Source organism: Bufo gargarizans, chromosome 1 (genome assembly GCF_014858855.1).
Source record: "Bufo gargarizans isolate SCDJY-AF-19 chromosome 1, ASM1485885v1, whole genome shotgun sequence".
NCBI classification, from domain to species: Eukaryota; Metazoa; Chordata; class Amphibia; order Anura; family Bufonidae; genus Bufo; species Bufo gargarizans.
In genome coordinates, this window is record NC_058080.1 from 482,027,912 (window position 1) to 482,053,733 (window position 25,822).

Consider the following 25,822-nt stretch of genomic DNA (forward strand, 5'->3'; position numbering starts at 1 on the left):
TCTTGCATTCTTCCTTCCTTCCTCAATAGCGTATCCACTGCCTATTTCCCTTGTTCATGTCTTATAATTGTATATAACAATTGTACATCCAGGGTACCCATCCACCATTCCTGCTCAAATTTCAAATTTTCTATAATATTAATTATTTGTGTGGAGTCTTTGGTATATGATGGGATTTTCTTAACCGTAGGTTGTAATAGGACGTCGATATATTTCGACAGATTGCATGTTAACGACTGGATACCAGAAACAATAGGGCGACCAGGTGGATAATTGATGTCTTTATGTATCTTTGGTATACAATAGAATACCGGCAGTCTGGGGTATCTATTCAATATAAAGTTATATTCATCACTTGTTAAAATCCCTTTGTCTCTGCCCTCTTCCACTAGATTCGTTAATTCTATGTAGAACTCATCTGTGGGATCTTTATTTAATTTCTGGTATGTGTCGACGTCTGTCAATTGTCTATAACACTCTAGATTATATTTGTCTGTATCTTGTACTACTATTGACCCCCCTTTATCAGCGGGGCGAATGATAATGTTATTGTATTTTTGTAATTGTTTTAGAACATCAATTTCTTTTTTTGTTAAATTTCCTTCTATATTTATTGGTGTCTTTCACTTTACGTATATCATTTGCGACATTCTCTTTAAATGTTGCCATTTCTTGGCTTATTTCACATCTTGGGTACTTTTTAGAGCGTTTTTTTAGCTGAGTATGTGTATACTTTCCACAATGTGTGCTATCCATTACTTGTTTTTCAATTGGGTTTTTAGCAAAGTATTTCTTGAGGCATAGCCTCTGTACAAACTTCTCCACCCCTATAAAGGTAGCAAACTTGTTTAGTTTCTCTGTAGGAGCAGATTTGAGACCTTTATTGAGGAGTTGTTTCTGGACGTCTGATAGTGTAGTTGAACTTAAATTTATGATGGAGTCGTTAGATATTGGAGGATCTACTATCTGTGATGGTGTCGCTCCCTTCCTCCTTCCTCTCCGTATCTTCCTCTTACTTCTTTGTGATATTGTGTGTTGAATTGTGTGTTGTGATTGTGTTCCTTGTGTTGCTGGTGATATCTCCCTGTTTGTTGGGACCTGTGCTCCTGCGGTGTTCTGTGTGGCTGTGGCCTGTCTCTCAAATTGTACCGGTGGTCTACTTGGGATTCGTGTTGAATTTTCTGTGTTCCCCTCTGTGGTGAAACTTGTCTGGTGCGTATCCGGTGGTGAGGCGGGGTCCGATCTAAAAAAGACTATCTTCAAAAATTTCAAACCTATTCTGAATAGGTATACTAAAATTGGTGTGTCTATTTGTGTCTTTAGTGTAATTTTCCCGTGATTTAATCTTCGTGCTAGTGTTCTCCTCTCTTATATTCTCTACTATTATTATTAACGGCAAGATACCAATAAATTTAATCACTAAGATATCTGCCATTCTATTTACGGTTCTACCTATAGTGTGAGTGCCCAATTGCCCCCATGTGTCCCCCAAGCGAATTGCTCTGGTGGACCCGTACATTCTGAGTCTATGTCGTGACCCTGACAGTGAAAAAAGCATGAGAGCTGTACATGGGTGACGGAAGGAGAGAGGGACTGATGTGGAGAGAGTAAAATGGAGGGGTAACAGGGCGGCGAGTATGGAAAGGAGCACGTAATAGAATGGACGTGGATACAATGAACAGTAAGTGATGTGGAAATATTTTCGTTTGTGTATCTTGCATATCCATCTCCGTCTATTTAGGCTACTTTCACACTGGCGTTTTGGCTTTCAGTTTGTGAGATTCGTTCAGGGCTCTCACAATCGGTCCAAAACGGATCAGTTTCGCCCTAATGCATTCTGAATGGATAAGGATCCGCTCAGAATGCATCAGTTCAGTCTCCATTCCGCTTTGGAGACGGACACCAAAACGCTGCTTGTCTGATGAAAATGAGCCAAATGGATCCGTCCTGGAACACAATGTAAGTCAATGGGGACGGATCCGCACCAAACGCAAGTGTGAAAGTAGCCTTAACCTGCAAGACACTTAGGGACAATGACACTTTGCGTAAGAAACCCCTATCCGATTGTGAGGCTATACCAGTGTGCTCACATCACCAGGTCAGTACAGCACAATAGACCTGGGATCGGATAGGAACTGACCGTATAATTAATCAGGGGACCCAGCGGTTAGTCCTGGAGATGTGTCCGACTCATGGGCCATGTTTACCGGACCGAGTGTGGTCGTATGAATCAGGCCTAATGCAAATGCAATCGCAGTAACGAGCAAACAGCGAAACATATTTAGAAGTTATTGTTTTGTGTCATTGAACATTATCTGAACACCACTCACTAAATGGGCAATCACAGCTTGGTAATGAAGAGATATCTTCTCTCTACTAGGACCCTAAGGATAAACTGTGAAGACATTTAGTACAGAAGAAAAATCTGCACTTCGCATTTTTTTTTTCTAACCGCCAAAATGGCCGCGGCATCCCTGAGCGGCGACACATCCGGCAGCGCGACAGCGAACCCTAGTGTTCCTGGAACTGCTGCGTTCTGTTCTAGCAGTTTCTAAGGCACGGCTGACGTCATCAAAGCGCGACATCGAGCATTCCGCTCTTTTACTGGGAATAGATAGCAGTGTAACTCGGATGCGTTGTCAGGGCTGCTGCAGTTCCCGGCTCCCCTCACGTTATACCGGTGACAGGGTCCACTGAGAGGCTGGACCGCGGGGAAGAACGGCTGGCTGCTGACTCCTTCCCAGAGTCCCCGGCGGTGACGTCACCGTGACGCTGTGGTATGAGGAAGCTCTCTTAGTGCGGCCCTAGTTGCGCCAGCACCGCCCGAGAGCCGGCCAGGATCCTCACACATGTCCAGCTGCTGAGCCGGTCCGCCACATTACCGTCTCCTCCATAACGCACAGCTGCCCGCTCCTGACACCCCCGCCGCCCTGCAGTCCTGTTGACGTCATGTCGGACCCCCCAACTTCTTCCAGCCCCCCCTCCTCCAGTTCCTCCGACTCCCCCGGGATTATTAAAGTGACAGTGAAGACTCCTAAGGAGAAGGAAGAGTTTGCTGTCCCCGAGACCAGCAGTGTCCGAGAGGTGAGCTAATGGGGGTCACAGGAGGATCGTGGGATCCGCTCAGGTCTCTGGTCCCAGCATCTGATTGGCTGATCCCTTAGTGGTCTTCAGTGGTGGAGTCCCCTGTCATATGGTGTTGGTGGGGAGCAGTTGGCATATGTATGGGGCAGTCGGATCAGCTGGGCACCATTGCAGTGGTGGCTGGCAACACGCATGGCTCAGCTGAATTTGTGCCCTTTGAGCTTTCACCTCAGGCAGTGTTAGCATTCCTGTCATTTATGTAACTGCGGAGTGCCTCAAGACGAATGTGCTGACGACTAAAGGGGCCTGCCCATCAGTGCCCGTCTCTGCAGGCTGGCAGCCACGGTAAGATATGCCCATCATGGGGATGTCAACAGCTGGACAGGAAGTGGGTAAATTTATATTAATGTCATATTTCACTCTCACTTCTTATTGTCTGAGCAGAGTCCTGGAATAAGAACCTTCAGATATACTTGTCTTCTGCCTGGTCGGCACTGGTGCTAGGTGGTCACCCAAAAAAAATAAAAAATATATATATATATATATATATATATATATATATATATATATATACACACACACATACCCACCCACCCATGTAAAGCACTCTTTGTTAAAGGGGGTTAACTCATCGTAGCCTCTTATCACGTAATCGGTGTCAGTCCCATAGACTGGGGATCAGCAGCCTCCAGCTGTTCTGAAACTACAACTCCCAGAATCCATCTTTCACTTCTGGGGGAGTTTCAAGAACAGCAACAAGTGTGCATGCTGGGAGTTGTAGTTTGACAGCAGCTGGAGTGCCGAAGGTTGCTGACCCTGCCATAGACAGTGAATGGAGTAGTGTTGAGCATGCCTGACCACTGCTTCATTCAAGTGGTGGACATAGGACCAGAGGCCATCCTAGTCAGTTACAGCTCTCAGGTGAGCGCCTCTTTCTGTCCACTGTAAAGGAGTTTTCTGAGATTTTCTATACTGATGACCAACCCTATCATATCTCCAGCCGATCAGCTGTTGGAGAAGGCAGTAGTGCTTCCTACTGCCTTCTCAGCTTTTACTAGGCCAGTGACGTTGCAATCATCAATCATATGGCTTAGGAGCAGCAAGTGAATGGGGCTGAGCTGCGATACCAAGCACAGCCGCTATACAATGTACGGTGCAGTGCTTGGTGAGCACGGAGAAGGCCATGGCGCTCAACGGAGTGCTGGTGCCTCCTCAAGCAGCTGATCGCAGGGGGTCCTGGGTGTCGGACTCCCACCAATCAGATACTGATGACCTAACCCAGTTTAAAGGGGTTTTCTTGGAAAAGATTATTGATGTCCTATCCTCAGGGTCTGACTCTCGACACCCCGCCGATCAGCTGTATGAAGAAGCTGCGGCCTCTTCCCAGGCCAGGGAGGTTATGTTCATCTTTCACATGGCCTATTCCAGGGAATAGGCCTGGGTTTCAATATCGAGCAAAGCCGCTATATAATGAACGCCGCTGTGCTGTGAGTAAGCTGCGGCGCCCACTGGAGTGCCACAACCTCTGATCAGATATTGATGACCTGTCATTGACTAGATGTCTTCAGTATAGTACTCCTGGAAAAGCCAGGTTATCCGGCTTCAGGCAAGTGTAGCACATACCGTTGGGCGTCACTCCGCACAATTACTGTGTATGGTATGGGCCATGTGACTGATTACATGGCTGTCCATGCACAGGCGGGCATGGTTACCCAGCATCTGATGACACCAGATGGTAAGGAAGTGGGGACGTCCATTGTTGAGAACATTTTCTTTTATATTGCCTCATACTGAAGACCCCCGACCAGAATACAGTCAGAGATCCTCATTGTAAGGGTACGATCAGTAATCCCTGATTCATGGCCGTATTCTGGCCGCTTTCTTCATGGCCTGACCCACAGATATGCCATATGTGATGCCACTGATCGACAACGGATTAGGCCTCGTTCACATCACTATCTTGTTACATGCAGGACGTTTAATAACAGATCTCCAACGGAACTGACAAAAAAAGATGTGGAAAATGAAGGATCCATTTTATAGCTGTTCTACTGATGGATCAGAAGAACGGAAAACACAACGGTGATGTGAACGGAGCCTAAGCTCCATCCAGCGGGGCCTATCCATGTCTGGCTACGCTTTAACATTGGATTCTACATCAAGAATGACGTCACTTCTTCATGCGGATTTCAAATCCATGCTGAAAAAATCTGCAGCCGTGTGAGCGGCAGAGTAGATTCCCGTTGCAGGCAAGGGAATGCAGTTTTCACAGGGGTTTTGGTGAAATCCAACATGCCCGATCCTCCTTTCCCCAGATAGCTGCCATCTGGGGCAGTCAGGTTGTCCCCCGTACGCCTAAGAGTTTCTGCAGAAATTGGCAGTTACACTGACTTGCGTGTACATGATGGTGAACGGACCATTCGTTGCCACTCGTTGCTCGCCCGTGTTAGCTGCATTATGTGCTACGGTATAACCCTCTGTATGAGGACTAGCATTTATGTTGCAGATAGAATTGATTGATCGGCTCACCCCACCCCACAAATGACCGTTTGTCAGGGGATCTGTGGCATGTTTACAAGGGTCAATTATTGGGAACGAGCATCATTAGAAACATTCATTCCTGATAATTGGCCCAATCTTTCACCCAGGAATTGGTGCCTTTTTAATTATCCCCTGTAGCATGTGGTACCTGATGAGACTCTTGCTCTCCTGCTCGCCCTGGCTCCATTCAGTTATCTTCTGCTTCCAGCCACGGTATAGATGGGGTCATGTGCACTGCTGCAGCCAATGATTAGCCTCAGTGGTGATGTGTCGTTGTTGGGTCCCATGCTACTTGGGGACATGTCACCACTGGGGCCCAGTCATTGGCTGTAGTGTTGCACGTGACCCCAGCTGAAAGTGAACAAGCCATGGACTGGAAGATCAGAATCTGATGACACCAGATGGTAAAGAAGTGGGGACGTCCATTATTGAGAATTTTTTTTTTATATTGCCTCATACTGATGTCTGATGCTTTCTATGGTGATTCTTCTAAGACCCCCGACCAGAATACAGTCAGAGATCCTCATTGTAAGAGGGGTGCGGGCGGGCACCCTGGATTAACGTAAAACCCCTTGGACACCTTAGGTATGTGAGTGACAGCTTATAAAAACAATTTTTTGGGGCTAATAGAGCCACAAGCAGGGTTAATAAGGGCAGTTTAGGATTCATGTTATTAGTACGGACATGGCCATATGTTTAGCTTATAGGGCTCAAATCTCATGACAGAATCCCTTTTAAAAGGGGTTGTCCGGGCTTTTACTATTAATGACCTTTCCTCAGGATAGCTCATCAGATTGGCGGGGGTCCGACATCCGACGTCCCCAGGAATCGGCTGTATGAGGAGACTGCGCGTGCAATGCGTGCATTCTGTCTCTCTTCCTGCTCTCAGCTGTATGTCTATGGCACAACAGCAGCGGACAGGCAGAGACGGTGACGGCACGTGTGCACAAACAGCTGATCAGCAGGGGTGCTGATCTGATATTGATGACCTATCCTGGGGATAGGTCATCAATAGTAAGCGCCTGGAAAACCCCTTTAAGATGAGCTTGTGATGAGCTATGTCTGTCAAGAAACTGACTTCCTGCCATGAAGCTGAAACCAGTGATCTTTGTATGTAGGAATGTCGTACACCTAGTCCTCAGTAGTGTAATGCACCTTTCTGGAAGTAGTCAGGGCTTGGCTTGGGTTGGTGATTGTTAAAGGGGTTCTGCAGTTTGTTTAAACTGATGATCTATCCTCTGGATAGATCAGCTTCTGATCCGAGCGCCGCTGCCTTCTCAAACAGCTGATCGGCGGGGGTCCCCGGTGTCGGACCCCCGCCGGTCAGATGCTGATGATCTATCCAGAGGCTAGATCATCAGTTTAAACAAACTGCAGAACCCCTTTAAAGGAAGTAATCCCTAAGGTTAGGAAACCTTGTGGGACTTCTTTCCTTCCTATTACATTTACTGCAGGAGAGTGATACTGACAGATTGCTTCCATTTTCTCATGACAGAATGATGAAATTTCCTGTAATAATAATTCACACGTTTTATTCATATACAGGAGGCGGGAGCTGCAGAATCACATAGCCGGCTCCCGACCTCTATGAGCAATAGCTGCGATCTACGGTAGTTAACCCCCTCAGGTGCCGCGGATCGCAGCTACTTGTCATAGAGGTCGGGAGCCGGCTATGTGATTCTGCAGCCAGCTTCCACCTCCTGTATATGAATGAATCGGAGATTTATCTTCATTGGTGGCGCAGTGGCCACAGGATCCCCTCTCCCCTGGGGCTCCGATCGGTTACCATGGCAGCCAGGAAGCTACTGAAGCCCTGGCTGCCATAGTAAGCTCCATGCTGCTGTGTGCACAAAGCACACAGCAGCAGGGACAGTGTGAGCTCCTATTCACCCTGATAGATCTCTAGTCCCTAAGGGGACTAAAAGTTAGTAAAAATAGAAAAAAAATGTAAAAAAAAAAACAAAACACCAAAATATTAAGTATATATGAAAAAGAAAGATTTAAAATAAAAAATACACTAACAATAAACATTCATTTTCAGCAGGAATTTTTATTTTATTTTTCAAAAATGAAAATTCACATAATATCGGTATAAATTATCGGCTATCTGCCTAAAAGTTCACAAATTATCGGTATCGGACCTAAAAAATCAATATCGGTCGAATATCTATCTATCTCTCACCTAAAGAATTATTAGGAACACCTGTTCTATTTCTCATTAATGCGATTATCTAGTCAACCAATCACATGGCAGTTGCTTCAATGCATGTAGGGTTGTGGTCCTGGTCAAGACAATCTCCTGAACTCCAAACTGAATGTCAGAATGGGAAAGAAAGGTGTGCTACAACAGCAGAAGACCCCACCGGGTACCACTCATCTCCACTACAAATAGCAAAAAGAGGCTACAATTTGCACGAGCTCACCAAAATTGGACTGTTGAAGACTGGAAAAATGTTGCCTGGTCTGATGAGTCTCGATTTCTGTTGAGACATTCAAATGGTAAAGTCCGAATTTGGCGTAAACAGAATGAGAACATGTATCCATCATGCCTTGTTACCACTGTGACGGCTGGTGGTGTAATGGTGTGGGGGATGTTTTCTGGGCACACTTTAGGCCCCTTAGTGACAATTGGCCATCGTTTAAATGCCACGGGCTACCTGAGCATTGTTTCTGACCATGTCCATCCCTTCATGACCACCATGTACCCATCCTCTGATGGCTACTTCCAGCAGGATAATGCACCATGTCACAAAGCTCGAATCATTTCAAATTGGTTTCTTGAACATGACAATGAGTTCACTGTACTAAAATGGCCCCCACAGTCACCAGATCTCAACCCAATAGAGCATCTTTGGGATGTGGTGGAACGGGAGCTTCGTGCCCTGGATGTGCATCCCTCAAATCTCCATCAACTGCAAGATGCTATCCTATCAATATGGGCCAACATTTCTAAAGAATGCTATCAGCACCTTGTTGAATCAATGCCACGTAGAATTAAGGCAGTTCTGAGGGCAAAAGGGGGTCCTAATAATTCTTTAGGTGTGTGTGTGTATAATATATATATCTATATCTATTATATCAAAAATATATATATAATCTATATCTCAATCATATTTTGAAATTCATTCACGCTTCGTTTGGTGGTCAAAGCAGAATTGCGTTATGGATTCCATTACCATAGCGGAAACGGGACTGATCTGTTTTGCAGCCCATAGACTTCTGTTATGATGGAATGATGCTTTTAGATGCATTCCGTCATGGTCCATGGTAACGGAATCCATAGCGCAATTCTGCTTTTACCAACAAACGAAGCGTGAACAAATTTCATAACCTGAAATTCGCTCATCTCTAATATATACACACGCAGTGCGTTTAATAAGCCATGTATTACAGTGTATGGTGTTTTTACTAGCATCTTATGAGGGAACACTCATTCTTCCCCTGCCTGACTGCACAGATGTCATGGTGGCTTCTAACTATGGCATCTGCGGGGATTGGTGTTATCCTGACGCTGCAGGCGGCTATCACCTGTATAACACAGCTTACACCCACCATGTATGGAGCAGACTCCTCGCACACCTGTCACGTACAGTTACATCTATGTGCACAATGTGCTACGCCATTAATATCTATAATGGACATACACACTAAATTGTTTTTATGTAACACCTCCAGCACTTGTCCATGTAATGAACACACTGTATGCTTTGTAGATCTTGATGATTTTTAGCCCTTGAATATTCACAGTTGTATTTGTCTCCCATTAGTTCAAGGAGGATATCGCAAAACGGTTTAAATCCAACACAGACCAACTTGTGCTTATATTTGCTGGAAAGATTTTAAAAGACCAGGACACCCTCAGTCAGCATGGCATCCATGACGGGCTCACAGTGCATCTGGTCATAAAGACTCAGAACAGGTATGCACGTTAGATTGGCGGGGTTCCCACACTGTGATTGCTGGCGATTTTATAGTTAAATCTTATTTCCTTTTATGTAGATCCCAAACTGCAGCTGCCACTTCTCAGCCAAACAGCCCGAGCAGTCCATCATCCACCTCTACCACATCCAGCAGTACCACTACCACCACGTCTGCCACAAGTACCCCTTTCGGCTTAGGTAAGGTCATTCTGTAATGATATAGGAGTGATCGGTAGAATTCAGAGGTGCCCATACACCTTCAGGTGACAGCCATCTTTCCTGTCTCCGACGTACCCATGCATGTTTGGTTTGGCCTAGCATGTGCTAGTTTTCAATGAGGAGAGAGGTGGCAGCTTAATTGCCAGGAGAACAAAAGGATTGGTTTTAAAATTCAAAGCACCTAATCATCTACCCCGATATCTACTATTGGAAGGTGAAAGATCTACATACATAATAGTTTCTCATCCGGCCCCACCAAAGAATTGCAGGTTTGGCCAACAATACTCTCATCAAGCATAGCACCATACATTGTATAGTGGCTGTGCTAGGTATCACAGCTCAGCCCTCTTCACTTCTATGGGGCTGAGCTGCTCCTAGGCCACATAACCAAAGAATATAGCAACACTGGCCTAGGGAAAGCGTAGAGAAGGTCGCAACGCTACTGCAAGTGCCACTGCCTTTTCAAACAGCTGATCGGCAGGGGTCCCGGGTGTTGAACCCCCATCCTATCAGATACTGATGACTTATCCAGAGGATAGATCATCAGTGTTTAAAACGCCAAACATCCCTTTAATATTTGGCTAGTATAGGTCTCTAAAACTGGCCATCCACATTAGACCTCTGGTTTTGTCGAGTTTAGACAACCATCTAATGTATGGGAGGCCTCTTCATTGAACTCCTGACTGCAGATGTCAAGGGAGATGAGGATTGTGCATGTTGGATTTCATCTGCCTGTTCCTTTTGCCAGAGGTGTCTGGCAGTGGCTTTCTTCTGCCCCCCATAGGGACACATGTATTCTCAGCCAAACAGGCATACGTATGGTAGGAGCTGGAGAGATGGCTGTCAGCCGATTTCTATCTTGCATATGACCAGCTTTACGGAGGTAAGTTCGAATTGTTGGTGTCTATCCAGCATTTATCATTAGTGGTGGTTTACGCTTAGGCTCCATTCACACATCCGCAAGTGCTGACCCATTCATTCTCTATGGCAGGGGTGCACAACCTTTTCTGGTTGGGGGCCACATTGTCAGCCTGAACCAATTCCAAGGGGTGCACAACCTTTTCTGGTTGGGGGCCACATTGTCAGCCTGAACCAATTCCAAGGGCCGAAATAATGTGTTTTTGGCATATTGAACATACAGTATATACTATAAATGTCTAGTTACCGTTCTAGGACTCCCATCTAATAGGAGAATACATGAAAGATACATGTAAGAAGCCATAAGACATAGACCTACATGTCTTTTTTACCATATGTTTGGGGGCCGCACAGAATGGTATCGAGGGCCAGCATGTGGCCCCCGGGCCGCAGGTTGTGCACCCCTGCTCTATGGGAACGGAATGGATGCGGAGAGCACACTATGTGCTCTCTGCATCCGCAATTCCGGAGCGCGGTTCCCAAATAAAATAGAACATGTCCTATTCTTGTCCGCAATTGCAGACAAGAATAGGCAGTTCTATGGGGGGGCCGGCACGTGTGAATGGACCCTTAATCTGTAGGTAGATGAAACCATGGCTGCCACACACTGATATTGACTTTTCCTCTCTTTGTCTTCGTTTTGTAGGAGGACTTGGGGGCTTACCTGGGCTCAGCAGCTTAGGCATGAATGCGTCAAACTTCTCCGAGCTGCAGAGCCAAATGCAGAGACAACTTATGTCCAATCCTGAGATGATGGTTCAGATCATGGAAAACCCCTTTGTCCAGAGCATGCTGTCTAACCCTGACTTAATGAGACAATTGATTATGGCCAATCCACAAATGCAGCAATTAATCCAGAGAAATCCTGAGATCAGTCACATGCTTAATAATCCAGATATCATGCGACAAGTATGTTGTTTTATATATTTTTGGGGGGCAACACCATTTTCCTACATTCGTTATATTTTCGGTATATAGTCTGTAGGAGTCTATAATGGAACTTGGGCCCAGGGGTGTACCCGGAACCTAGTGGTCCTGGAAAAAATAAATAAAAGTGGCACCATGTTGTAGGCGGGTCCAAGTTGACAGAAGGCAGCAATACCATATTGCAGCACAAAATACCACCCCAGCAGAGCCAAATACCTCAGTGCAATACAAACTGCCCCGGCAGCCTTAAAAACTACAGTGCAGCACAAATGAATGCCCCAGCAGCACAACATACCTCCTCAGAAGCTGCCCCTCTGTTAGGGCAGCTGGCTCTGGCTAGGTTCTGTCCTTCTGCGCCAGATGCCTCAGGATGGCAATACAGTACAGTTAAATTCAGGAATCAGGAGGGCATCTGTGGTTGCCGGCCAGGCACATGACTACTTGATGCCCCAAGCATTCATTTATCTCTAGGAGTGACAGATCATTATCTACCTAGAAATCAAACCGCTTCACAGCATACAAAAAATCAGCAACGTTTCGGCTGTGCAGCAGCCTTTGTCAAGCAAGATGAAGTGATGCGAGCTGCTGTCACCGCTGTTTGATTTCTACGTATTTTCTGGCTGATTGGATCCGAGGCTGGTGCGGGGCTGTTGCATCTTCCTATAAGAAGTACGGACCATTGAGTGCTGTTCCTGCACATCCTTTTCTAGATCATTATCTACCTTGACTGGTGGTTGTGAGGAGAGCGGACGCGGCCTCCTGGACATCGGCCAACCAGGATATTTCCCTGTAGAGTCTATGGCCAATCCGCTCCTGACAGTAACTGGCAATGTGGCTGCAAGCCGACTGAATCTGCACACTGTTCTCCTGCCACTCCCATAGTGGTGACTGGCTAGATGTGCCTTTTTGGTTTCAGCTGCCAGTGAGAGGAAGTAGACCACCATAACCCAGCGCTAGATTATGAATGCTGTCCAGCATACTTTGAAGTAGGGTTGTAGCGGGTATCGAATTATCAATACCCAATCAATACTTTTGTACCGGTATCGATTCGATACCGGGAATTGACATTTACCGATACTAGGCTGCGCTACTGCGCAGCCTAGTATCGGAGAACATGACATGCGCTGCTCTCAGCACGCTCAAAGTTCTCCTCAGCAGCGTCGTCGCTTCCACCAACGCTTCCACCAATGAGAAGAGAGAGGGGAGGAGGAGGGGGAAGTACTGTGGCCACTGCTCCACCAATGAAGATAAGTAACTCATTAATACAAATACAGGAGGCGGGTGCTGGCGGCAGAATCACCTAGCCGCCACCCGAGCTCTATGACAGGACGCTTCGATCTGCGGCAGTTAACCCCTCAGGTGTGGCACTTAAGGTTACTTATCTTCATTGGTAAATAGGACAAGGGATGAAAAGATACCAGGTTATAGCCCCTAAGGGGGCTAATAGTTATTAAAGGGGTTGTCCAGGTTCAGAGCTGAACCTAGACATCCCTCCAGTTTTCACCCAGGCAGCCCCCCTGACATGAGCATCGGAGCAGTTCATGCTCCGATGCTCTCCTTTGCCCTGCGCTAAATTGCACAGGGCAAAGGCATTTTTCAGAGTTCCGGGGCTCTCCATGGGGCTGCCCGGTGACGTCATTGGCTCTGCCCTAGCCAGTAAAAGGCTAGGGCAGAGCTAAAGCCCGCCCCTCAGAGCCGGTGACGTCACCGAACACACCGCTGGGCGGAAGTTACCGCCCGGCAGTGTGTTATTGAAAACAAAAGAGCCCGTGCCCTGCGCGATCTAGCGCAGGGCACTGGAGTGCATCGGAGCATGAGATGCTCCGATGCTAGGCTCAGGGGGGCTGCCGGGGTGAAAATAAGGTTATGTCCGGGTTCAGCTCTGAACCCGGACAACCCCTTTAAATAAAAAAAAAAAGTACAAAAAAATATATATTAAATTTAAATCGCCCCATTTAACAATTTTACATATAAAATATATAAACAATAAATATATTACATATCGCCACGCCCAAAAAAGTGTGAACTATAAAAAAATGTCCTATGCAGTAAATGCCGTAACAGAAATAAAATAGGATCGGATTATGGACCGGACGTTCCATAAAATGCGGAATGCACTCTGCTTGTTTAGTGTTTTATTTTTTCTGCATGGTATCAAGTATCGCATTACTTTTTTATGGTATCGAAATGGGAATCAAAATTTTGGCATCAAAACAGCCCTCTTTTGAAGATTTACTTTTTTTTTGGGCTTTATCAGTTTTTATCAAAAATACACTTTTCTCTAGTGATGCAAAAAACACAATCTCCCTTCCAATTCCTCAGTCGTAACACTGTCTTAACATTCATCTTGTTGCTTAGCCACTTCAGTCTTATCACTTCTTTTCTAGACGTTAGAACTGGCAAGAAACCCGGCAATGATGCAGGAGATGATGAGGAACCAAGACAGAGCCTTGAGCAATCTCGAAAGCATTCCTGGAGGTTACAATGCCTTGCGCAGAATGTACACTGACATCCAGGAGCCAATGCTTAACGCCGCCCAGGAACAGGTATTTTTAATCAGCATGAATCTGTCGGGTTCATTAGGCATATTTTAATATACATTGAATAATCCCCTTGTACTGGATGGTGTTGAGGCCAGTGTTGAGACCTCTGTAGAATATAATTGAAAAGCCCGGTCTTTGATACGAGACATCAGTTCCATCTCATAGACATGGGACAATGCACTTGTCTTGCTTTTTTTTTTTTTTTTCTATTGACCATTCCTGTATGTCTCCTTCCCGGTGAACGTTTTGAATGCAAACCGAGTGGCGCTCTTGTAACAGAGAAACGTCATTAATTTTGTGCGCTTATTTTTTTTCCCAGTTTGGAGGCAATCCATTTGCGTCATTAATGAGTAATGCATCGCCAAATGGGGGAAATCAACCCTTGCGAACAGAAAACAGAGATCCTTTACCTAATCCTTGGGCTCCACAGTCTGGCTCTACAGCATCCACATCAACAAGCGGAAGCGGCGCTACTTCAACTGCTAACAGCACAGGGGGCAGCACCGCTTCAACAACAAGCTCCTCCTTACCAAATTTGTCCTCTGGACTAGGAGGTACAACAGGTACAGTCTTCATGCTTCTAAATGATTATAGGACAGTCTTGGTGGTCAGGGCTCTGCACAGGTATTAATTAATATTAAAATGTTGGATTTCTTTGTTCATGGGTAGAAGCTTATGAATCGTGCAGAAGAGAATACTGCAAAGAGGTATTATATTGGACTGTTGGTGAAACATACCAGTCAAGGGCCCAGATTTACCAATTCTGTAGATGTTGTTAACTTAGGTTGTGTATCCCTGCACCAGATTTATCACAGGGGCTCAGGCTGGGTGATAAATCTGGTGCAGGGATGGACACTTCTCTCTGACTCTATACCAACTATTGGTCAGCTTACTTTGAGACAGATAGCTGAGCTCTGTACTCAGCTATCTCCGGCGCTCCCATAGTGATGAATGGAGCAGCGAAGCGCATTTCCAACCAGCAGTTTCGTCCATTTCAGAGGTCCTCCACAAGGTACAGGGCCCCCATTCTCGTGATCGTTGAGGGTCCTAATAGGATAGGGAATAACTTGTTATAACTTGAATACCCCCTTTAAGGTGCATGTTAGGCCATGCCCCTTTCACCTCAAAGTGTAGAAAACCTTGTGCTAAATTGTGCCACTTTGTAAACAGGTTTTAGGCAAATGACTTCGGAGCTCATGAAGCTCGTGTTGAAGTGCACATGCAGTATTTGTTTGGATACAGCCACATATAGCATGACTCCATGAACTTTATATAGAGCTGCATGCAGTGACAGACGGTTGATGGAGCGTTACCTTTTGTGTCCTGTAGCAGGGATGTTTAATACACCGGGAATGCAGAGCCTGCTGCAGCAGATATCCGAGAACCCTCAGCTAATGCAGAACATGGTGTCCGCTCCCTACATGAGAAATATGATGCAGGCACTTGGTCAGAATCCAGAGCTTGCAGCCCAGGTGAGCTTATTTCTTTTCATTGGTATCAGATTGGGTGACATTCCAGTTGGGTAGGTATCAGGAGACTGTTCCCAGGCCAAGTTGCAAAAGAAAGATGGACTCCTGTACTCCACTGAATTGCTTCAAGCAAGCGGACTTCCAGTTCAGAATTATAGAATGTTTTCTATAGGAAATGGAAGAGGGGTAGAAGACCCGCAGCCTATGGCAATTGAAGTAGAGGAACCAATAGTTGTCCTGTTGTGCTGGGCTCTGTGGCCCTGTTCAGCGCTTTGTTTAAACTGCCCTGTGGGAATGGCACCATTCTCTTTTTTTGAACTGGAAATCCACTTGCTTAAAAAAAATACAACACTTGAAGCCATTCAGTGGAGTACATGAGTCTTAATCTTTCTTTCCTTTTATATTAGGATAAGGTTTTTATTTGAGGTGTTTTATAAAATGATTTTGCACTAATGGCTCGATTCGGACGCCCTGGAATAATAAACAGTTACGCTTTATTGTTCCTTTAATTATGTCCTCACGTTTTCTAATGAATAGATCCTGGATGCATACAGTTGCCTCAATAACTGCTCTGTGTGTACTACTGTCTATTCATGTCCAGTGCCAGATCAGGTGAGAGAGTGCAAGAAAACGTTTCCATGCCACTCGCTGAAATGGAGGAGTTGCGAGGGTGGGGCCATTGGGTCCTCCACCTTTTTTATCTTTTTTTTTGTTTGTTTTTTGCGCCTGTTTTCAAATGAAGACAGAAATGTACAGCAGCTCTGATGTGTCATAGGTTTCACTCTGGCGCATGGACAGCCAGAATATGCACTTCATCATAAATTAGCTGCATTCTCTGACAGCGCAGGATCTTTGAATCTCCCTCATAATATAGGCTACTTTCACATCTACATTTTTTTTTAATTCAGGTTTTGAGATCTAGCAGAGGATCTTAAAATCTGAATAAAACGGATCTGTTTCATTTAATACAACATGCATCCGTTACGTTAGTATGTGGTTGTATTAAATTGGAATGTAGCATTCCTGATCGGGCATTCAAATTGTAAGTCAGTGGGTGACAGATCCATTTTTTACGGTAATGAAAAAACTGGATCCGGTACCGTTTGACTTACATTGATTTATTATGATTATTATTATGAATCTTATTTTTATTTTTTTTCCATACCAGATCTGGTTTGTTCTGTTTCGCAGACCAATACAAAACAGATGTATACTTTATGCATCCTAATCAGTTTTGTCCCCATTGACAATGAATGGGGACAACACTGAACCATTTGGGCCTGGTTTTGAGCTCCTCTGCCGGATCTTAAAACCGGAAAGCCAAAATGCTGATGTGTAGCCTTACATTGTATAACATTGTGGTGTAGTGAAACATTTGTCATTGCATAAATTGGTGCAGAACAGCAAAATGGTCCATCTACCAGTAGACCTTTCATTCAGTAGGGATTCAATGAAACACACCTAAGGGGGGAGTTCACATCACCATTATGTTTGTGTTCTTCTGATCCGTCAGAAGAACAGAAAAATAAAGAAAAGATTTGAGTCCTGTGCTTCAGTTATGCACATTTGGCATCTGTTTGAGCCATTTCCATCTGAGATCAGTTTTTTTCCCCTATAGTCCATGACGGCACCATGAGAGAGGGTCCGCCTCCCAGGACAGGAAACCCACAGGTATTAAAAAGGAGGAGCCTCTCTTCCTCAGTGGTTTCCTGTCCTAGGAAGTGGATCCTACAAGTATGGCCATAGAGGGGAGTAGTTTCTTCCTGGGCATCTGAGAGAGGTTTTTTATTAGCTTTGAGGGCACCATGGGGCACTATACTGGGAAGCGGGGTATCTGTACTGAGCGGCTGTGCCTTCAGCTTCCCGCTTGTAGCCTGACTTCAGTACGTGCTGAGGAGACGCGCGATAAGCTTCCTATCTCCACCTCAGGCTCACTCTTCCCTCACCCTGTGTACTAACCGGGTGGAAATGCCTCCCACTGTTGCGGGTATCTCTGGCAGTCCAGACAGGCTCCCCATGCAGCACACTAAGGCTACTTTTACACTAGTGTTTTGGCTTTCCGTTTGTGCCCTAAGGCATTCTGAATAGAAAAGGATCCGCTCAGAATGCATCAGTTTGCCTCCGATCAGTCTCCATTCCGCTTTGGAGGCGGGGCGTTTTGGTGTTAGTCTGATGAAACTGAGCCAAACTGATCCGTTCTGACATACAATGTAAGTCAATGGGGACGGATCTGTTTTCACTGACACAATCTTGCACAATAGAAAACTGACCCGTCCTCCATTGACTTACATTGTATGTCAGAACGGATCAGTTGACTTTCAATGGTGTTCAAGACGGATAAGTCTTGGCAATGTTAAAGATAATACAAATGGATCTGTTCTGAACGGATGCAGATGTTTGTACTATCTGAACGGATCCGTCTGTGCAGATCCATGACTGATCCGTACCAAACACGAGTGTGAAAGTAGCCTAAGCTGGGAGGGGGCGGAGTCATATTATAATAATAAGAGGATGAGCCGGATGGGTCACGTGTGCACGAAACTCGGGAGCGTGTAAAATCCCGAGAGATTTGTTCCTGCAGACCAGGAAGTGCAGGAAAAAAACGATTTTTAAATTGGCATACCCAGCTACAAGCAGAGATCCTTGTCGAGAAGGTCCGGATCCAGGCTGTTGAAGGTCATGGAGAGTGCTGGTGACCAGAAGCAGCCGTCTACCTCTGCGCCTGTGGTATGGATGGAGGGTATGTCCGGTGGTATGTGACGAATCGCCTTCCTTGATGAAATGCATGAAGAAGTTAGAGAGGAAGTGGGGAACGCGCTTAAATCCAAGAAGGTTCCTCATAAATCTCGGGATAAATCTCCAGTTTATTCTGATATCTCTAGTTCAGAAGAAGACGTTTTTTTTTTGTTAGAAAGCGGGGAGCTGGGCTCGGATTCTTCTTCTGAGAGGGACAGAGGTGGTAAACCCCTGTTTCCTATTCAGGATACAGATCAACTGTTGAAAGCAATAAGAGCGACCATGAACATTGAAGACCAAAAAGAGGTCCTTTCCATTCAGGATGTAATGTTTGAAGGTCTAGAAGGGAAAAAGAAGCCGAATTCTTTCATTCATAAAAATGTATCTTCCTTAATATCAAATGAATGGAAAAATCCAGATAAACAGAGTTTTATTCCGTCATCTTTGAAGCGGAAGTATCTCTTTGAGGAGTCAGATTGTCCCCAAAGATTGATGTTCCCATAGCAAAGGTATCCCGTAGATCCTCCCTCCCCTTTGATGATTTGGGTCAGTTAAAAGACCCTATGGGTAGGAAGGCAGACAGCGTTTTGAGACGCACATGGGAATCACTGGGGGTCTCCTTTAAGCCTAATATTGCCGCTACTTGCACAGCCAGAGCCCTGATTTTATGGATCAAACAGCTCAAGTCTCAGATTAAAGATAGAGTCCCCAGAGAACAATTATTGGAGAATATGCAAATTATTGCTAAGGCAGCAGACTTTTTAGCAGTTGCCTCTGTAAACGTTGTTAGATTATCTGCAATAGCAGCTTCGTTATCTAACTCTGCCCTTATAGTTAAAAAATTGGTTGGGCAATGTAGCATCCAAGAACCGCCTATGTAACATCCCTTGCGAAGGAAAGTATTTATTTAGCTCCCCCTTAGATGACATTTTAGAAAAGGCTGGTGATTGGGGGGGGGGTCAGGGCTCTGCTCCCAGGAAGGATAATGCACAATGACGCCAGGGTGGGAGGAAGATTGTCAAACGTCCCCCCTGCCTGGACCAAAATTTCAAACAGCAATTGAATCTTAACCTCTCTAAAAGAGGGGTTCAGGTTGGAGTTCAGCTCTTCTCCGCACGAAAAATTATTTGTTTTAGAAATAAGAATTTGTAAGGGCGCTAGAAAGAAAGGTGGATACGTTATTAAGAAAAGGTGCTCTTACCCTAAACCCTCTTCTCTAGGAGGGGAAGGAATATTATTCAAATCTCCTTTCTAGTGAAGAAACAAATGGGGATTACAGGACAATTATACATTTTAAAAGGGTTGAACAGATTTCTGAAATACAGAAAGTTCAAGATGGAGACGTTCAGATCTGTAGTAGACCTCCTTTACAAAGATTGTTTTATGGTAGCCATGGATATAAAGGATGCGTATTACCTGCACTGACACTGCATCTTAAGGGGAGAGTAAGACTATTTCAGTTCCAGGTACTTCCGTTCGGAATTTCTATGGCTCCCGGGATATTTACCAAGTTGGAGGAGGAAATTGCTGCTCACATAAGAGAAAAGGACATCTTGTTTGTTCCCTACCTGGACATTTTTTTTTTAATAGTAGCCCCATCCAGGCAGAATTGTCTTTCACAGGCAGACCAAGTAATTCAGATCCTGGATAGTGAACATGGAGAAATCCAGGATGATTCTGCCTACAGTCGCAGAGGTTCCTGGGGATTTTACTTGACTCGACCTCCCAGAGATCCTTTCTGACCTTGGACAAAGTGAACAAAGTAAGCGAGATCTAATTCTATGCCCTTGCGTTTCAGTCAGGAAAGCTATGTCCGTCCTCGGTACCTTGACATCATGCATTCCAGCAGTTCTGTGGGCTCAGACTCATTCCAGGGAACTCCAGTGGGAGATTCTCCAGTCATGGTCAGGAAGGCCAGAGGAGCTGAACAGCAAGATTCTAATCTCCAGGAAGACCCGTCTGTCACTAGAATTGTGGCTGATACAGGAAAATGTAGATCAGGGGGTCACGTGTAAGGTGGTAAACCCTTTATTAGTCACTACAGATGCCAGTCTGTCTGGTTGGGGGGTCCATGTTCTGGACAGAGTTTTTCAGGGATCCTGGGACATTGGGAGCTTTCTTCCAATGCAATGTAATTGACTGCAGTTCTGAAGACTGCAGAAAATCCTGCCATGGCTTCAGAACATAGAAACATAGAATGTGTCGGCAGATAAGAACCATTTGGCCCATCTAGTCTGCCCAATATACTGAATACTATGAATAGCCCCTGGCCCTATCTTATATGAAGGATGGCCTTATGCCTATCCCATGCATGCTTAAACTCCTTCACTGTATTTGCAGCTACCACTTCTGCAGGAAGGCTATTCCATGCATCCACTACTCTCTCAGTAAAGTAATACTTCCTGATATTACTTTTAAACCTTTGCCCCTCTAATTTAAAACTATGTCCTCTTGTAGCAGTTTTTCTTCTTTTAAATATTCTCTCCTCTTTTACCTTGTTGATTCCCTTTATGTATTTAAAAGTTTCTATCATATCCCCTCTGTCTCGTCTTTCTTCTAAGTTATACATGTTAAGGTCCTTTACTCTTTCCTGGTAAGTTTTATCCTGCAATCCATGTACTAGTTTAGTAGCTCTTCTCTGAACTCTCTCCAAAGTATCAATATCCTTCTGGAGATATGGTCTCCAGTACTGAGCACAATACTCCAAATGAGGTCTTACTAGTGCTCTGTAGAGCGGCATGAGCACCTCCCTCTTTCTACTGGTAATGCCTCTCCCTATACACCCAAGCATTCTGCTAGCATGTCCTGCTGCTCTGTGACATTGTCTAACCCCTAAATCCCTTTCCTCAGATACTGAGGTTAGGACTGTATCACAGATTTTATATTCTGCTCTTGGGTTTTTACGCCCCAGGTGCATTATCTTGCACTTATCAACACAAAATTTTAGTTGCCAGATTTTTGACCATTCCTCTAGTTTTCCTAAATCCTTTTCCATTTGGTGTATCCCTCCAGGAACATCAACCCTGTTACAAATCTTTGTGTCAAAACACACCTTACCATCGAGGCCTTCTGCAATTTCGCTGATAAAGATATTAAACAATATGGGTCCCAGAACAGATCCCTGAGGTACCCCACTGATAACAAGACCTTGGTCTGAATATACTCCATTGACTACAACCCTCTGTTGTCTGTCCCTCAGCCACTGCCTAATCCATTCAACAATATGGGAGTTCAAGCCCAAAGACTGCAATTTATTGGTAAGCCTTCTATGTGGGAAAGTATCAAAAGCCTTACTAAAGTCTAGATAAGCGATGTCTACTGCACCTCCTCCATCTATTATTTTAGTCACCCAATCAAAAAAATTAATAAGATTAGTTTGACATGATATCCCTGAAGTAAACCCATGCTGTTTTTCATCTTTCAATCCATGGGATTTTAGATGTTCCACAATCCTCTCCTTAAGTATGGTTTCCATTAATTTCCCCACTATTGATGTCAGGCTTACTGGCCTATAGTTGCCTGATTCCTCCCTACTACCTTTCCTGTGAATGGGCACAACATTTGCTAATTTCCAATCTTCTGGGACGACTCCTGTTGCCAGTGATAGGTTAAATAAATCTGTTAATGGTTTTGCTAGTTCACCGCTGAGCTCTTTTAATAGCTTTGGGTGTATCCCATCAGGCCCCTGATTTAAGGAGAACCGAAATTTAAGGATTTTGTCCGACAATGGTTCCGTGATGGCCTACTTAAATCATCAGGGGGAACCCAATCCAAGGAGTTGATGGGAATTACGAATCAAATATTTCTCTTGTTGGAAGGGAAGGTGTTGTCACGATCAGCCCTTCATATCAGAGGTATAGACAACTGGAAAGCAGACTACTTAAGTCGAAACAGAATGGACAAGAGGGAGTGGTCCTTGAATCAGGACATATTTGCAAAGATAGTAAGCCTGTGGGGGTTGCCAGACATAGACCTCTTTGCTACAAGAAGCAACAGGAAGGTGAAAAGGTTATTTTCCCTTTTGTCTGGGGATTCTCCCACAGCAGTGGATGCCTTCCTTTAGCCCCTTCTGTATGCTTTCCCTCCATTACAATTAATTCCCAGGGTGTTGAACAAAATATGGGACGACAGAGCTTCTATGATCTTGATAGCCCCATCAAGCATGGTTCACCTGGTTAAGACTACTGTTGGTCAGGGAGCCATGGGTCCTTCTGGAAATTCAGGATCTCTTGTCAAGGCCCAGTTATACATCCCCCAGTCAAGGGCCTTCAATTGACGGCTTGGTTTTTGAAAGGTCGCTACTGATCCAAAAGTGTCTATCTGGGTCAGTAAGTAGTCTTTACCTTTATAAAAGAGTAGGAAGGAAGTGACTACAGGCATATACGCTAGTATATGGTCTGTTTTCTTTAAGTTTTTAGGGATTCCTCCTTCACCTTCTTGTCAGCTTAGCATCCTTAGGATTTTAGAGTTTATCCAGAGGGGATTAGATAAGGGATTGGCCTTAAGTACCTTAAGTTTTTAGATTTCGGCCCCAAGTGTTTTGTTTGATTCAAGTATAGCTGCTCATCGTTTGATGGTTAGATTTTGTAAGGCCGTTGCTAGGAACATCCCGGCTAGGATCGCTAGGGCCCCTCCTTGGGACCTTGGCCTGGTCCTTCAGGCTTTGGTTAAGGCGCCCTTTGAACCCCTCTCTGAAGTCCCCCATTAAAATTCTAACATTAAAATGTATTTTTAGTGGCCATCACATCAGCCAGGAGATTAGGTGAGATCAACCCTCCTTATATGTCCATTCAGGAGGACAGGATTACTCTTCGCCCCGATCCAGCTTTTTTCCCCAAGGTAGTCTCGGATTTTCACAAGGCCCAGGAAGTATTTCTCCCTTCCTTTTCTGATCACTCTAAGGAAGCTGAGATCTATCATTTGAATGTTAGGAGATGTGTGCTGACTTATTTAGAGGCCACCAACGGGTGGAGGAAGACAACCTCTTTGTTTATACTTGCAGGGCCTAATAAAGCAAAATCAGCTAGCAAGAGTTCATTAGCTAGGTGGATAATGCAGGCTATCTGTTTAGCTTATGTTTCCCTATAGAAGCCGGCTCCCCGGGGATGGTCTGCTCACTCAACAAGAGCGGTGGCAACCTCTTGGGCATAGAGAGCAGAAGCTTCAATCCAGACATCTGCAAAGCCCCAACTTGGTCATCTCCCTTGACCTTCTTTAAGCACTATAGGTTGGATCTTTCTTCTTCTGACTTGTCCTTTTGGTCGTAAGGTTCTCCAGGCCGTGGTCCCACCCTAGTTTTTCTCTGGGATCTCTCATGGTGCTGTCATGGACTATATTGAAAATTGCAAATTACACTTGCAGATAATTTGATTTTCAAGAGTCCATGAAAGCGCCCCTAAATTTCCTTTTTTACTTCGTTGTTGGTGACAGTTCTTGGGTATGGTCAGGAAGTGTGAAAAAAAAAAAAAAGAGGATATAATTAAACGTGAAGAGAGCATATGTCTTCAACCAAGCAAGCGAGGAAAGTCAGATGATTGGTTTATGGGGGGCTTCTCTTCTCTGAAAACCACTGAGGAACCGAGAGGCTCCTCCTTTTTTTATACCTGTGGGTTTCCTATCCTGGGAGGCGGACCCTCTCTCTCTCATGGTGCTGTCATGGACTCTTGAAAATCAAATTACCGGTAAGTGTAACTATCATTTTTTTTAGACAGGAAAAAAAGTAATGCATGCAGCACTTTTTTACCGCCTGGGAAAAAAAAAATTGACCCCGTGCGGAAATGGCTCAAACTGATGCCAAGTGTGCATAACTGATGCACAGGATCTGTTTGTTTTCTTTTTTTCTGTTCTGACGGATCAGAAGAACAGAAAAATAATTGATGTGAACTCCCTCTTATAACAGAATAACGCACCTTATGCATATCCCATGTCAAGGAATATAGCAGGCTATGATCTAGAACATTGTTACCCGACCTGTGGCTTTTCAGCCGTTACAAAACTACAGCTCCCATGATTCCCTGATGGGCTGCTGCAAAGCCACAGGTTGGAGTCCTGTTTTGCTACTATGGTGGTAATATATTTGTTTGATATTGCCTTTTTAAAGATCCCCTTACATGGGCCAATGATCCTAGGAACACTCTTTCTAGATAATTTCCCTGTGTAAAGCCTCAATCACAGGTCAGTGTTTTGGTCAGTGATTTCCGTCAGTGATTGTGAGCCAAAACTAGGATTGGAGCCTCCATAGACATAAGGTATAAGGAAAAGATCTGCACCTGTTCTGTGTTTAGAGCCGCATCTAGTCTTGGCTCACAAACATTGATGGAAATTACTGACCAAAACACTGACGTTGAGGCATTAAGGTGCTGCTGATCACCCAATTAAACGAGTAGTCACTTGTTCCCACATGGAGATGATGATTGCTGCATGTAAATGCAGCTCTCACCTCCAATGGCGAGCAGGCAATTATCAGGGACAGGTCGTCCTGATTACCTGCTGAATGGGCCTTTGCTCTTGCATTTGATTTTTGTACATGTTCATGGTTTAGTACCTTGCCGTAAGTGACTGTTACTTCTATTAAAGTATCCATACATTTTAGTAGAAAGTTGATCAAAATGATAGTGAAATTTAACTGTGATCGATCGTTTTAGCCAACCAATGTCAAACAATTATTGTCATAAAAGAAGTCTTCCACATTAAATATTTTCATTAGTTGGGCAAAACCATCTTTTGTTCAAAGGAAGATCATTCATTAACAAAAGCTACTTCTTTGAAGGACCAATCACAGATCTTTTGTCCATCCCCTGACTTCATTAAACCTGAAGGTATCGCAGGCAAACACCACTAAAACATAACTTTTCATATTAATTCTAAAAAAGTAACTTGGTATCACCTCCTGTAGCTCATAGGAAATTCAGTACTACCGGTATGTAGAAGAGGAAATATATATCCCTAATCCTCTCCCTATTCCTATTGAGTCCCTGCCTAAAAACGGAATAGCCTCCCTGATAGGGGCGATCCCGTGTCAGGAACCTCCTGGTCGCCCTATTTAGTCCCTGACACAGAAAATAATCTTATCACCATAATGTCAATAGATGTCCAGTAGTCAGGTCAAAGTAATAAGTTATGTCAATCACACTAAACTTTATTATGTCAATACTAAATTACAATCCTTACTATGTTGCACTACAAAAAATGAGCAAAATAAATGAAATGATGTAATGGATATTAAAGGGGTTATCCCATCATAATGATCACTGTTAAATCTGTTAATAATTTGACAGTGATCATTTTTGTAAATATATTTGATTAACAAATTCCCACCGTTTAGGATAAAATTCTTCCCCACTTACCTCGTTGTTGTCATTCGGTCTCCCCTGGTTATGGCCACCGCTCTTCTCCGGAATCTTGGTGGCCGCGCTTGCGCAGAAGACTCATCCTTTTCTCCCGGCCGGGACACTCGCTGTCCTGA

The 25,822-nt window shown here is 44.6% G+C and overlaps 1 protein-coding gene across 2 annotated transcripts in view; it reads left to right on the top strand.

The window, feature by feature from the left end:
• Nucleotides 1-2,572: 2,572 nt before the first annotated feature.
• The window catches only part of UBQLN1 (ubiquilin 1), a 40,193-nt gene continuing 16,943 nt past the window's right edge, over nt 2,573-25,822 (top strand). The window contains exons 1-7 of one of the 2 annotated variants that reach the window (XM_044273771.1): nt 2,573-3,084; nt 9,393-9,544; nt 9,625-9,743; nt 11,329-11,591; nt 13,997-14,155; nt 14,472-14,715; nt 15,485-15,624. In XM_044273771.1, the coding sequence (XP_044129706.1) occupies nt 2,950-3,084; nt 9,393-9,544; nt 9,625-9,743; nt 11,329-11,591; nt 13,997-14,155; nt 14,472-14,715; nt 15,485-15,624 (1,212 nt within the window). In that variant the 5' untranslated portion in view covers nt 2,573-2,949. Of the gene's footprint in view, nt 3,085-9,392; nt 9,545-9,624; nt 9,744-11,328; nt 11,592-13,996; nt 14,156-14,471; nt 14,716-15,481; nt 15,625-25,822 lie in introns of both variants that reach the window. The other variant, XM_044273765.1, reaches the window with a different exon arrangement.